Source organism: Acartia tonsa, chromosome 7 (genome assembly GCF_053477335.1).
Source record: "Acartia tonsa isolate MP-2025a chromosome 7, ASM5347733v1, whole genome shotgun sequence".
Classification (NCBI taxonomy): domain Eukaryota; kingdom Metazoa; phylum Arthropoda; class Copepoda; order Calanoida; family Acartiidae; genus Acartia; species Acartia tonsa.
In genome coordinates, this window is record NC_137266.1 from 27,377,275 (window position 1) to 27,391,610 (window position 14,336).

Sequence of the window (14,336 nt, forward strand, 5' to 3'; positions counted from 1 at the left end):
AATCCTTGTTGTGTATTAGATGTAATTTAAAAACAAATATCTAATAAATACAGAAAGCTAATACAAATCCGTATAATAAAGTAACAGGATGTTTGTCTGTCTGTTTTTCTGTGAGTCTGTCTCGCTAACCTCTGAACCGATCGGGTTCTCCTTTACAGGGTAGCTTCTAATAGGTCCCGGGAAGGTTTATTTTGGGGGAGGGTACCACCACCCACCTAAGAGAAATCACAAACCAAATCTAATGCAACATTGCAAGGTATCGTAGAGACTTGAAAGCAACATAGATAGGTATTAATCAAAAAAAAACATTTAAAGTGCCACTAGAGCCTCTAGTGACTAGATATTTTGGTAAAGGTATATGATATTTTCAAATGTATTCTCTACATTGTTTTTTTTCCCACCAGTCTATCGGTAATGTAATAATGGCCTTTATTTGATCAGGGATAACATGATTTTCCCGAATTCTATTTAAGCTATGAGGCTGAAAGTTTTGGTGAAGATTCCTATAATATATGCGCTTTCATTCATGCATCATTTTTCCGTTAATATGTCATAACATTCATATATTAATCATATGTTTTTATACATAAGTACTACGCTACTTATGGATGTTGTCATCCTTGTTGAATCGATGATTTAAAAAAACATTTAAGGATAACATACATATTTTCAAAGTGACTATAATGCAAAACAGGTTGAAAATACAATAAAAGCTAAAATCAAATATGTTGATTTTGTTTTGAAAGCACCATTGCACAGGTTAGAATCACAGAAACAGAGCTCTCCTGAAAAGAAAACAATATTAGTTATCTGTATTATAGATAGCTTTTCGCGGATAGTAAATTTATTATTTTGTTATACCCGATAGGCAAAGGTGCCCGGGCCAACAAAATAGTATTAATTTCACATTTATATTCTATTATTCTTAGAAAATTATCTGTATACGATACGATTCATGATTTTTCAGTATGGCTAAAAACAGGTACCAAACCAGCAGATATCATTTGGTTTCCAAGTAATATCGGAAAAATATGTCTTATTAGAAAAAGCTTTATATTCAAAAGTTTTACAAAATATAGATAGAGCTTAATTTATTGATAAGGGATAAGACAATGGACGAGAATTTGATGTACACGTCCTGCATTTATAATTAATGGAGAAATCGCCTCTGGAAAAAACGTCCCCTACCCAATTCTTTATTTTTTAGTAGCGAAGCTACTCTAAAATTCACTTTGTCCGTCAGTCAGTCCGTCCGTAACGCTATGGGGGAAACGTGATTTTCTCGGCTCCTATACAATGAATAATGAATAAATATACCCACATTTTACAAATTTCCATGAAGTTTTATTCATATTTATCATGTTAAATGTTTATTGTATGAAACTGCTATATAGTAATTTATTTCAGTTCATAATTTTTGAGCTTCGCTACTTATAGATGTTGTCATTCTTGTTTTTCTTAAAATCTAAAATAGCAATTTCCTCAAGTGCCCGTAGAGGCCTATGGGGGCGTAGTCGCTTGTTTGCATACATAGATTATTGGGAAAATAGGATAAAAGCCAGTGCAGAAAATAAAACAAGATTTTTTACAGGAATGCCAGGAATACAAATATAATCCTCAAAGTCTTCTAAACGTTGTCTTTCATTTGTTGGCTTAAAAACTTTTGGGATATTTGATTAAATTTTGATTGGGTTGTAAAAACCATTTTTTCGTATTCATTCGAATCCGGTGGATAAGAACCGGTTCTCATTCATACGAAATACGATGTTTAGCATCGTATTATATCCAGCTTTCTACGAATATAAAAATGTACAATCATAAGATTAAAACCAGTTTTTTTTGCCCGTACTTTCGGCACCTCGGGGCAAAAAAAACTGGTTTTAATCCTATAATTCTACATTTTATATCAGCGGAAAGCTGTTTATAGTACGATGCGAGAAATAACTATTATCGATTTTAATAGGACTGGTCATGGCTCTAGAACAATATGCGAGTATAACCGATCCTAAATCCCTTAAAAAAATATAAAGGAAAAATAATAATAATATTGTGAAATACAAAATAAAAATTGACAGACATGTATTTTTACTAGGGTTTTTATAACAACAACATTACACTATATATTATTACTTGGATGTTTCACCAATAAAGTGATATTTACAGCTGGCTAAAATGACGATACCCCCCATCCAACCACTTTAAAACATCCCCTTCTATCTTACTGGAGGAATAAACTGATCAATAAATGAGGCCTAGATTAGCAATCTAAATTGAATACAAATTTTACCCTGTCAATATATCCACGTATTTTTTATCGATTCAAATTAGATTATTTCATAAGGAAAATATATAGAAAACAAAAAGTACACTGTTTATTGGTAAGCATTGTTAATTAATCAATTTCTGGCGTATCAATATCCAGCCTTCCGGCTCTTTACTGCAATTTTATTTTTCTCTTTCTTTTACTTTTCGATATCACGCAGTATTGGTCTAACATAAATTTCAAAAAAGCTCTGATACTTTTAGCTTTATTGGGATTCAAGAATTTTTGTTGTGGTTGTAATTAATTTAATTTTTTTCAAATTCTTACAGTTTTACTTATACTTATACTTTATCCAGTTACCAATGGCTTCGCCCTCCGAGAGATTTTTTCCAGGGGTGATTTCTTTTGGGAGGATGAAGTTACCCTCCCTTAAAGTTAAACCTTCGCACGACCTTTTTGAGAAGCTTTAATATATCGGGCAAGCTTTGAACGAGAGTCTTCGGTACACACAAACAGACTTACTCAAAGACATCATGCTACTTTTATAAAAGGATTTGTTTCTATTCCTGTATTAGTTCCATTTGCGGCCTTGGTATATTCCATTCAGACATACAAATATACATAATGTATTATAGAATAGCTTCAATGTAAATCCAACTTTCAAAAAAACTATCACCTGAAATTTTTCCAATACCAGCAACTAAAAAAAGAAAAATGAATTAATTAAACAATAACACTTATGTCCAAAAGAAGCATGACCCCTGTGCCGACTCTCAATTGGGTCCTAAAATATCAGCCAATATTTCATTAGTAGAATTAATTTATTCATAGTTGGACAGTGATAAGTCTTATAAAAATTATATCAAATTTGTTCACAAGTGTTTTGAGACTGCTACTATATTAGGCGCGCCGTAAACTATTGGTTGAAGCCTTTTCAAAAAACCAATAGTTGTGCAATCACAGGGCATGTAATTACGAAGGAGGTTAGATTACAAAATCCTGCAGGAATTAATTTATTTAAAGCAGATTAAGGCATTAAAGTGTGCCTTCCAGATGAAAAATTTAGGCAGTGCAAAATAGATAAACGGTTGGATAGCATTTTAGCAGCGGCATAGACGACCAAGGGTGGGGAAAAGTGGTGTTCCCCTCTAATTCAAAATTTAAAAAATACACACTAGATTACCTCCCTCAAACCTAAAAAGCTTGTACATATATGTATAATTGACAATTTTATAATTTGTGGATTTTTTCATTGTTTTATCAATATGCTTCCTTATCCCCAAATAAGACGGAAATTAAACGTCAAAAGGGTATGTTTGTACTTAATAACTTGTTATTTTAATTAATTTTAGTAGGGATTATAAGAAACGAAGCTACTCTACTCTACAGCTTTCATTTGTCTGTTGGCCTTGTCATTCAGTTACAAAATGTTCAGCGCCAGTGTTAAATACGCACGTCAAAAATATTTTTTTATCCGCTAAATCGCTTTTGAGTTTTATATCATTTAAAACGCAAAAAAAAGGTCAACCTATTTACTATTACGATAATTACAATTTTATGCTATTTTTGTTATTTCATAGAAAATGTTATTTTTTTAATGGTATCGGATTATTTCCGAATCAATGAAAAATACTATGTAATTAAGAAATTCCCTAATTAAATTCAAATGAATAATCTAAAAAAAATCTTAAAAAAGATTAAGATGGTACTTAATGAAACTGAAAAATGCCACTTATTCACATAAAACCTCAATATTTTAACTTGCTACCTAAGAAATCCAACCTAAAATAAGCGTCTTAAATACTTTTTTTCTTAGATTGTATTTTAGGTGCACTGAATTTTTTCTGTCTTACCTTCCAAGCTCGTTTCAGTACAGCCATCCTCTATATTGCCAGCTAGAAGACTTAAGCCCCACGGGCATCCGCGCAACGATACTTGGGTCCTAAAAATTGTACCTGTATCATCATAGGGAATGCACAACAACACTGTAAAAAATAATTTTTTCATTTAGTATCAATTGATACGCTGGGGTTGTATTAGACCTGGACCCGTAAGTGTGCTGTATTAACAAAATGAATATATAACACCATGTAGTACTATATACCATAATAACTATTACTATACATAGATATAACGTTTTTAGTATCAATTCATACGCTACAGAGTAACAAAAATTACGAACCAGAGTATTAAAAACTTCCTTCTAGCATATTGAATTTTATTCCATAGAGAGTATTAGATAATACTATAAAATGCACATTCTTTATTTAGTAATACATATTACTCCATAGAACACTAAGTAATACTCAATACAGTATTGGAATCTTCCTTATATCGTAATGAGTTTTTTTTTGCTAGAACGTATGGGATGATGCTATACAGAAATGAAATGAATATATAGTATTATCTGATGCAATTTTTTTATTTTATTTTTAACAGTGAATATATATTCCATTGTCTCATCCATTAATGATTTAGATTTATTTAGATGTAACTGATTTAAATCATATTATTGTGTATCCCTAAGACCATTTCCCTTTGATCGCATGACCATTAACTCAAAGTCCAAACCTTGACAGTGAGTTATGGCTTTTTGAGGGCTTTTCATTTAAAGTTCAATAATTAACGTCCTTAGCGTATGTCTTTTACTGAAATAATAGATGCCACTTATTAAACGTTACTTTAAAGTCAAACATGACTTAATCTAGGTTTTAAAGTATAAAGTTTACATTATTTATGTAGTTTGAATTATGCATTATGAAAGTTGGAATCCTTGTTATTATGTAAATCGATTATTAATATATTAAATTAATTAGTTCATATAAATTTTCCCCTCTACTCGAAATATAAGGTGAATCGTTAAAGTTTCAATAATATTTTGAACTTAAATGAAGTCATATAGATTTTAATTGAGCTTAAATATTTTTAGATTTTAGTTTGGAGTTTTCCGTTGATTTTAAGTCATCTGTTTTTTCAAAATGAAGATATTAAAACCAGTCATATCGTTAGTTTCAAAAACTAATTTGAGGCTTCAAAATATTAAAATTGGTGCCAAATATTGCTAAATTCCCTAATTTTCATACTGAGGTTAAACGTGTGAAAGAAAGGGTTAAATGGGTATATGATAAATATTGAAATAGCTATACATTTTCATACGGCCAGGATATCGTTGTAAATCACTAATTATCCCTTTCAAAAACTTAGCTAGACCGTTTAATTTTATTGGGCAATTTGAGTTTTATTTTAAATATTGGATTTCTCAAATAAAATAGCCTGTTCATATGATCACGGAACCTTCGCATATTTCTAGCAAAAGTTTTTTTTGTTGGCTTTTGTCTGAAGCTTAACGTTAATAAATACATAAATTTTTAAAAGCAAAAAAGAAAGATAAATATACAAATTAAACTATAAGAAGCTACCCTGTAAAGGTCAGCTAGATCAAAACAGACGCACACACACACACATTCAACGTCAAAATTTGTGCCGTGTTGTTATTTTTTTTTTTTTTTGGTCAGTAGCTTAAGAAATATCTGAACTAGTATCCTATTATACATATATGTTATTTTTTTCTAAATACTTACTCTTCTTATATTTATTTAAGTCTCGTTGTAAAAGATCCCTCCCCCTAATATATGATATATGATCATCGGTCAACTTTTGCTAAAAGAGGTGGGGGGGGGGGGGGGGAGTATAGGTCAAGTCAAAGTTAAATCCTAAAGGGTATTTATTTCCATCCAAAGTTGCAAGTCAAATATGAATATGAAGGGGGGGGGGGGTGAGGAAAATTTTTAAGGTTTAATTATATCAACAAGGATCACAACATCCATAAAAGCGAAATGGTAGTACAATCAAACATTAACATAAATGTATAAGTATAATCAAAATTATAAGTAAGTATTATATAGTTGCAACGCTTTCTAAATCTATACAATACTAACATTAAATTAATGATGCACAGACCGACGGATCAAGAACACAAATTATAGAAAAACTTCGCTTAGACCTACGTTTATTAAACAGTATATAGCCCCCTCCCCCCTTCCCCTCACAAATCTTTATGATAGGAAGTTGGTCATGAATATGATGTTTACAAATGAGCAATTTTTTATAAGTTACAATAATAAATTTATAGTATAGATGTATAAACAGATTACTAAATGATATCCGATGGCAAAGACCCTAAAGCTCAGCAGACGAGAATAATTTCCTTAAACTTTGCTTTCTAAATTCAGCTGTTCAATGCTTTCTTCTGCTTTTTGAAAAAGAAAGGGACAATTTTTGTGAAAAATTGTCATTTCTGTCTAAACTTATGTGAAGTATTTAAAACTGGCATTATCAATTTCTTACAACTAGGCTCCTGACTATGAAATTATATTAATATTCATCTTTTCCGATTTACAATACTGAATTGTTAAACCTAGTTATTTGTGATTAACAAGACATTTTTATTAATGATGTGAATGCTTTCTTGCAAATCATAATTATCAAGTTTTTAGTGACATCTAGCGACAAATATAGAACTAATATATTGCAGATGTTCCCAAATTTATTTTTCGCCTGAATTTACATTGTTTTCAATTATTTTTCCATAAAGGGTTGAACTCTCCCTGAGGTGGTGGCAAATTAACTATGTCCTTATTTTAAGTAATTGGGTTATTGTCAGTTTTATGAGATCAATAGATAATTTTCAAAATATTTTTCAACAAATGAACAGTATTTAAACAATGCAAAAACGAAATTAACTAGGTAAAATGCAGAAATCATTATAGCTGATACATAGACGTCCAAGTAAAGGGGTAAAGGGGTATATCCCTTTAGGCTTTCAATCCTCTTATCTACACCTCTCAAGTTGTTTTTAAATATGTTAGATTACTCCCCTTGAACGTATAGAACCCCTAATTTTACCCCAATACAAAGTAAAAAGCTTGGGCGTCCTTGCGTTAACATTAGTTTACAATTTGCTCTTGGTTCTTTTGCCAGCACCCGGCTGTATTTACATTTTTGAAAGATTCAGCTGATTTCAAGGACCCAATCCAAAGTCGGTAGAAGGTCTTTGAAAAGGGGTGGTTGTTACATATACTATTTATCGCTCTATATATATTACTTTAATGTTACAATACACAAAATCCATAAAAGCGAAACAAATTTAAAATGCACGGAAAAATGTCTATAATATGATGCGATAGATATCAAAACCCCTCTTTCTACCTACATATTTTGGGGCCGAGGGTTAGCGAGATTACGATTAGTGATTGAAACGTTTGGATTGGACACTCGACTAAATGAACCAACCAATCAAAATTTAATAAAAATCCCTAAGAAATCAAAGAATAAGAAAACGTTATTATAAGACTTTGGGGGCTAGTGTAATAAACAGCCCAATGTCCACTCCCTGCCTGAAATATTTGAAATATCTACCCATCCCTCTGGCCGTTCATCGGGTCTTGATTTTAAAAGACTAAAAATGATACAAAGATTTTATCCCCCATTAGAATAAAATTAGCATAATATTTGAATTGTAAACCTAGATATTTAATTACACCCAAGAAAGGCCACAAGGCAAATAAATTAAAGAGTAACTGCACTGTTGATCAACAATTTTTTGGCTGGAAATTCATAGTTTGAAATTTATAGGACAATTCTAAGATGCTTAAATTAATAATGAAGAGCTATTAATTACTGACCCAACGGTTTGAAATAGATATTTATCGCATCATATTATAGACAGCTTTCCACGGTTATTTAGAATGAAAAAAAATATACAAATAAAACCAGTTTTGTGGGCCCTGAGGTGCCTATGGCCCGTGCTAAAAAATTTAACATTAATTTTATGATTTTTATTTTAATAATTGTGGAAATTTGCCTGTAATACGAAGCTAAACATGATTTTTCAGTATTGCTTAGAGCCGGTTCTAATCCAGCAGATATAAATCGGTTTAGAAGCCATATTGGAATAGATATTTATCCTATCGTATTATAGACAACTGACATTATTTGTTTCGTGTCGTCCGACAGATTTTGCACTCTCCTTGGTTAGGCTCGGACTTGGTAAAGTTAAAGCTAAGAAGATGTCTTTATTTATTACTAAAGAGGAGGGAGGGGACTCGAGTATTATTATTATAAAGTCTCCTGTATTTATTTAAATGTATGATTTATGGGGATTAACCCTTGGAATATGGGGGGGGGGGGTGGTAAGTAACTGGTAACATGATATTACGGTCAGCCAAGGTGTTCGTACAGAAATGTTGTAAGAATTATTCATTAGAAAATTCAAGCTATATTTTAAATTGAAAACTTAAGTAACTGATATAGATATTATAAAAAAAAATTTTGTTTGGTATATAAGATAAATAAATAGCTATTTCTGATCATTGATACATCAAAGTCAAGCAATATTTTGAAAAATTAAGTATCACATATAGATATTATAAAAAAAACCTTTGGTATATTAGATAAATAAATAGCTACTTCTGAATCTGATCATTGATGCATCATTGTAAAAGATATTTTAAGAAATATGATTGGGGGGGGGGGGGGGTTTACATCACATTTTTCAAAAATAATACATAATTAATAAATCTACAAAATCCTATTTCTGTATTTGAACTGACAAACACAACAGAACATAAAGTAACTGGAAAGGTCAAAAGTTGCCGCTAGATAAAAAAGCAAGATAAATTAGCAATAACAACTTTGGAGACTTTTTTTCTTTAATTTTGATTTGTTGGTTTATTAAGCCTGAAATGCTGCCAAAATGAATATAAAAAAACAAGCGAAATTAGCAATAAGAACTAAGCTTAACTATCTTGATAATCTTGCTACGAGATTGCGTGATGATAGAATAAAAATCTATTCACCAAACCTTATTATTCCAAGTCATAAAATCCTAGTGAGGCTATAAAACCTTCTTCGTTTGATAATATTTTCCGGAATTTTTATGATTTTCTGACCATGTTTGACTGTAAAGATATGTGAACATATGTAGTATCTTACAAATACATCCCAAATCTAGCATAAGTTGACCCATTATATCCGTATGAAAATATTAACAAAGGTGCGAAGTCTCAATTTCCTGTCGTTCGAATATATTGGGAAATTTGTATATTTTTAGGGTTATTTTAGTATTTTGAAAATATTGAAAACAGTAACATTTCTCTACGAAATCACCCATCGTTAAAGATTTTGAGTATATTTTGAAAAATACTATAAACTAAAACTATCATTGATTAAGACAGAAAAGCTATTCTACAAGCATTGAAAATTGGAAATGGAAAATTTTTATTTAACAAGAATGTCAACATCCATGAAAACAAGGTCAACAAACTAGACAGTCAAACATTTATAATTATAGAGTGACACCGCCTTTAAACCGATGGATATCTTTAAAAATGCTGACATCCAATGACGACCTAGCATTTTTTTGGGGAGAGTAAACTGAGGTGTTTCAAAGGTTTAAGGAAATAATCTAATATAAATTTTAAGATTTAAGGGGGGTGTATAATTAAGGATTTTTAAAGTTTGAAAAGGTAAATTCCCGTTTACGTCCCACCCTTGTACATGTATATTATCCTATTATCAAATAAAACTAACTTATTTAAATAAACTGTGTTGATCACTTTACACTAAATCATATAAAGTAGTAAGGTTTCTTGTCTGAAGCTAAAATTTCTTAAATAAAAGAGTTTTCTATTTAAAAGAGCTTCTTATGATATCCAGAATGGTTTTAGGCTTCCCACACCCTTTCTTCTCTCTGAATACTGATTTCCTAGATGCTAGACTTTATATGATGATTATAGAGTTACTTTGCTTTGCTTTGCTTTGCTATTGTCACTGGAATCATTTACAAGGCTTAAAAGTTACTCAATAATCATATTACCTGTAACCTTGTATGTTTTCTTGATATCCTGTCAGCTTGTAGCAATGACGATCTGTTACAATCAGTAACCTTTATACTTAACAAGGATGATAATATTGATAAAAGCAAAGCCCACTTCCTTAGCTTTATTCCTTTAAAGGCTAATTAAGTGAAAGAAATATAGATATAGCATATGTTGGTTTATTAAATTTGTTGTTTATAGTTTTAGATTTTTTGTGTATTATATTTTAGTGTAAAAATATTTTGAAAAGATTTAAGTTTACATAAACAATGTGGTAATAGTATTCTAAAATTTACAAAAAGATATAAAAGCCTTAATTTTAGCACTATAGTTTCATATTATATTAAGAAATATCATTGTAATTCAAGAATAAATTATGAGTTTCATTTAAGTTTTTTTTACCCTTACTTAAAATTAAATATGCTCTATAAGAATTTATTTTAAAAATGAATGTCCCTATTTTTATAATCATGTCGAGATTTATAAAGCTTAGTTTCCCTCACTTGTGAATATAAATTGACCGTTGTAAAACACTCTCCCACTCTCTCCCTTCTGTCTGTCCGTAATGCTTTTTATGATATCTGATTTTCTTTGCTATTATTGTATATTTAAAGCTGAAATTTTCAGTCTATACCAGTCTATAAATTGTGTTTTAGGTCTATCTGAATGTGATTCTTCCAAAGACATAATAAAATGTTTGGTGATTTATCGGACATTCTATCTCTTTTTTTTATAACAACTGAATTTAAGCTCTTTTGTCAACCTTGTTTGTTAATAATCCATTTATGTTTACTGAGATTTCAATAATTATAAGAAGCTTTACAAAGTGTCTAAAGAATTTAAAAATTTAAACACGTTCTTTTCTTTAACTTGATTACTCGCTATGATGTTGTTGTTTTTCCTTGTTTTTTACAGTATACAAAATAAATCCTGCTTTTGTGAAAAAAATTTAAATATGCAAACAAGATTTTGTTTGGCATTCCGGTTTAAAAAAAAAAACAAATTTGATTATTTAGTCTATTATATAAATTGCATTTCAATACATAAATTTTTTCAATTTTGAGCTAGGGCAATGAATTAATATAAATCAAATCCAGATATAAAAAAAAGGATATTTGTCTGTGTGTGTCTGTCTGTAGCTTAGGATCTCATTAACTGCGTACAGATATGTTTATCCTTTTCAGTAAACCTTCTAGTAGGTTGAAGAAAGGTTAAAACATATTTTAAGGGAGGTGGAATTTCGACTTCTTTCAACCGCCCCTAGAGGCCTTTGGAGAAGAATCGTATCACATAAAGAAAATTTCTATAATTATCAATTTGAAGTTCTAAAATATATAAAAGCCTTTTATTAGCGTAGCTACTCTATAACTAAGGTCCACAGTGCCTTTCTAGTAAGTTTAAAGGTTACTTGCCTAACCAACAATCCTGAAATAATAACATGTAGATTTTAATACACTACAGATTTACATTATATTTACTATTTAAAGAGAACAATTAGAAAATAAAGCATATTATGATTGAAGACAAGGACGATTTCATCGAATAGTAGCGAAGTTCTTTGATATTTTATGCAAAATACACAGTCAACAGTCAAAAAGGAAAACAATTTACAATACCAGAAGGACTGACAAACAGAAGGGCGTACAGAAAAATTTCAGATAATTAAAAAATAGAAGGACAGACAGAAGGTTAGATATAAGATAGACAGAAAGACAAATAGACAAAAAATTTGTAGCTTCGCTTACAAAAAAAAAATTAGTTTTAAATAAATCAAAGGATTAATGAAAGAATAATTGCTATCCTCTAGGAACTTTTCAAAAAGTAAAAACATATAGGAGGTGATACACTCCCAAAGTATATATATAATATATATATATAGCTTGAAACTACAACAAAAATAACTTATTATAGCAACCTTGTTAAATAAAAAAAACAATCTTAACAAAAGTTTATCAGTTCTTAAAAACACACACATCCTATTACTTTAACATAATGGATGAATCTGCAAAATGAATGTTGAATGTTTGGTTATTCTTTGAGAGAGAAAGATAAATAATAAAATAAGTTATGTGACTATATCCCAGTTTTGTTCTTTCATTTATATCAGGAATAATGTTAAATAAGTTTGTTGCACAAAAAAATGTATAGTTTTTTTATTCAAATTATTAGATATCATTGTAATTTTTTGACATAATTTGCAGCCGCCAAAAAAATGGGTAGCTGCAAAGGTTTGTATTTAAAAACAAAACATAGTGCTTGTTAAAAAAAGGGCAAAAGAACAAAGAAAATAATGTGGGAGGTTACTCCTAGCTCACCCCCCTTCTTTAGACAAAGCTCCTAGAGGCTAGGGGGATTTGTCAAAGCAAACACGTAGCAGAAAAAGAGCAGATAATCAGAAAGTACAGAATAAGATTCAAAATAATGAAACAAATAAAAACTTAAAGTTCCATTAATTCCTGACAGAAACAAAAGTTTTTTAAAGTCAGCAGACAGTTTCCTTTAATCATTTAAAGTGTATCCAGTCAACTTGAAGGAAATAGAGAATAAGGTTTATGAATACAATTGATATATCATGTCAGACAGTTGGGTGCTTTCCCTCAATGTGTATATAAAGCCCTGACCCCATTCCCCTTTTTTCTCTCAATGCCTATACTCTTGAGGTCTTTTACATGTATTCAGTCAACCTGTAAATAAAAAGAAAAAAAAGAAGAACATGAAATGTAATTAGTTGAACATAGCAAACAAAACTGTCCTTATTGACACAGATAAGATTTCCAATTTATACTCTACTTTAAAATAGCATAAATTCTGTACATATACAACAAATGTATTATAAATTTCATTAGGGTTCGACAGTAATTTTTATTAAACATTAATAGAAGATAAAAATTAATCAAAGTTTAATTATACTGTAATAGGATGCGAATATTCATATCTCTAATTGTCCTATCTTGAATTTGTGCTTTTACTGAACACTGAAACCTTTGAAAAAGAGGGAGAGGAATAGTTGTTTCTCAATAAATACAGAGCTAAAGACATAAACGAACAAACAAAAACTACCCTCTTCCTTTATTTTCTATCGATTTCAAAATAGGGGAGAGGGGTGTTCCTTTGCTCGACTAGGCACTTTGAGGGAAACCGCCAAAAATTGTACCTGTTCAAAATGTGAAAGACTTTGTTGGCTGAAATAATCAAATTCTGTGCAAGGAGAACAACCGTAACATCTAAACAGATCATAACAGTTAGGTTATGAAGGGTGAATAGAGCCCCCTGCAGGGATTATGACCAGAATGGGGAAATGTTTTCGTACAGAGGCATAAGACACGTTTGTAACAAGTTAAAAATTTCCCGCATTTTGTATATTGACCAATTCAACTATTTAAATTTATTCCAAAGTACCTATGCAGGTTTTATATTTTTTACACTGAATAGACGATAGATTACTTTTTTTCCACTTTTTTTTTTTATAAATCTTGATATCGTAAAAACTGAAAAAATACAGTCATGGAAAAATTGTAAAGCATGGCTAAGGCCCCCGCAGGGATTTAATGCTCGACACTTTCTTTGAGGGAAAGCAAAAAATAATAATCAACACTTCTAATAAAAAATCGGGCTAGGCTACCATTACAGATAAACAGAAGTACAGACAGCCATAAACATCTATAGAGTAGCTTCGATAATAAAAGAAAATACCTGACATTGGCTCCTGTTAATTTTGACTGGATGAAAATTAAACATACTAACAACAATCCTTTTAATCTCATTTTCATACTGGTATCTTTAAAAATAAATATTATGTTTATAAAGTGTGTGTGTGTGTAGCCATAGTTTCTTAGTGTTTGAACCTAAGTAGTCATGGAGAAGGACGAGAGACTTTTATATAGTCACTGGGGCTATCAAGCTCCACGCTCAAGTACATTATGCCTTGACCCGCTGTCTCAAGGGAGCTACTCTTTATTACCTCACCATCGCCGAGTATGGCAGGTGTCCCAAATTAAGTTACCTTAATGAATGACGCTCTCCGCAGAGGAGCTTGGGACAAGGGTTGTACAGATATTATGTACGTGACTATTAAGTATCCAAACCACTTAATAATCTCCCTTCTTACACAATCAAGGGAAGTTGTGTGAATATGTTTAACTGAGAATTCGAGTTGCCACATGGGGACTTGAACTCGAACTCTCATCACCGTAACT

At 30.7% G+C, this 14,336-nt stretch overlaps 1 protein-coding gene across 1 annotated transcript; it reads right to left on the bottom strand.

Moving 5' to 3' along the window:
• Positions 1-592: 592 nt before the first annotated feature.
• Positions 593-13,914, bottom strand: LOC145325178 (uncharacterized). Its single transcript, XM_080168046.1, has 7 exons — positions 13,834-13,914; positions 13,295-13,364; positions 11,553-11,565; positions 10,140-10,191; positions 4,117-4,205; positions 2,940-2,963; positions 593-785 (listed from the first exon to the last, which is right to left on the bottom strand). The coding sequence occupies exons 1-7, from the start codon at positions 13,908-13,910 to the stop codon at positions 679-681; spliced, it is 432 nt and encodes a 143-aa protein (XP_080024172.1). The 5' UTR covers positions 13,911-13,914; the 3' UTR covers positions 593-678.
• Positions 13,915-14,336: the final 422 nt, after the last annotated feature.

What these genes read in the sequence shown, in the direction of transcription:
- LOC145325178 (XM_080168046.1), bottom strand. Translation starts at nt 13,910, where the DNA reads ATGAAAATGAGATTAAAAGGATTGTTGTTAGTATGTTTAATTTTCATC. An exon ending in TACTGAAACGAGCTTGGAAG is followed by an intron (nt 2,964 to 4,116) that starts GTAAGACAGAAA and finishes TTCTTTTTTTAG; the next exon opens with TTGCTGGTATTGGAAAAATT. An exon ending in TGGTATTGGAAAAATTTCAG is followed by an intron (nt 786 to 2,939) that starts GTGATAGTTTTT and finishes TTTTCTTTTCAG; the next exon opens with GAGAGCTCTGTTTCTGTGAT.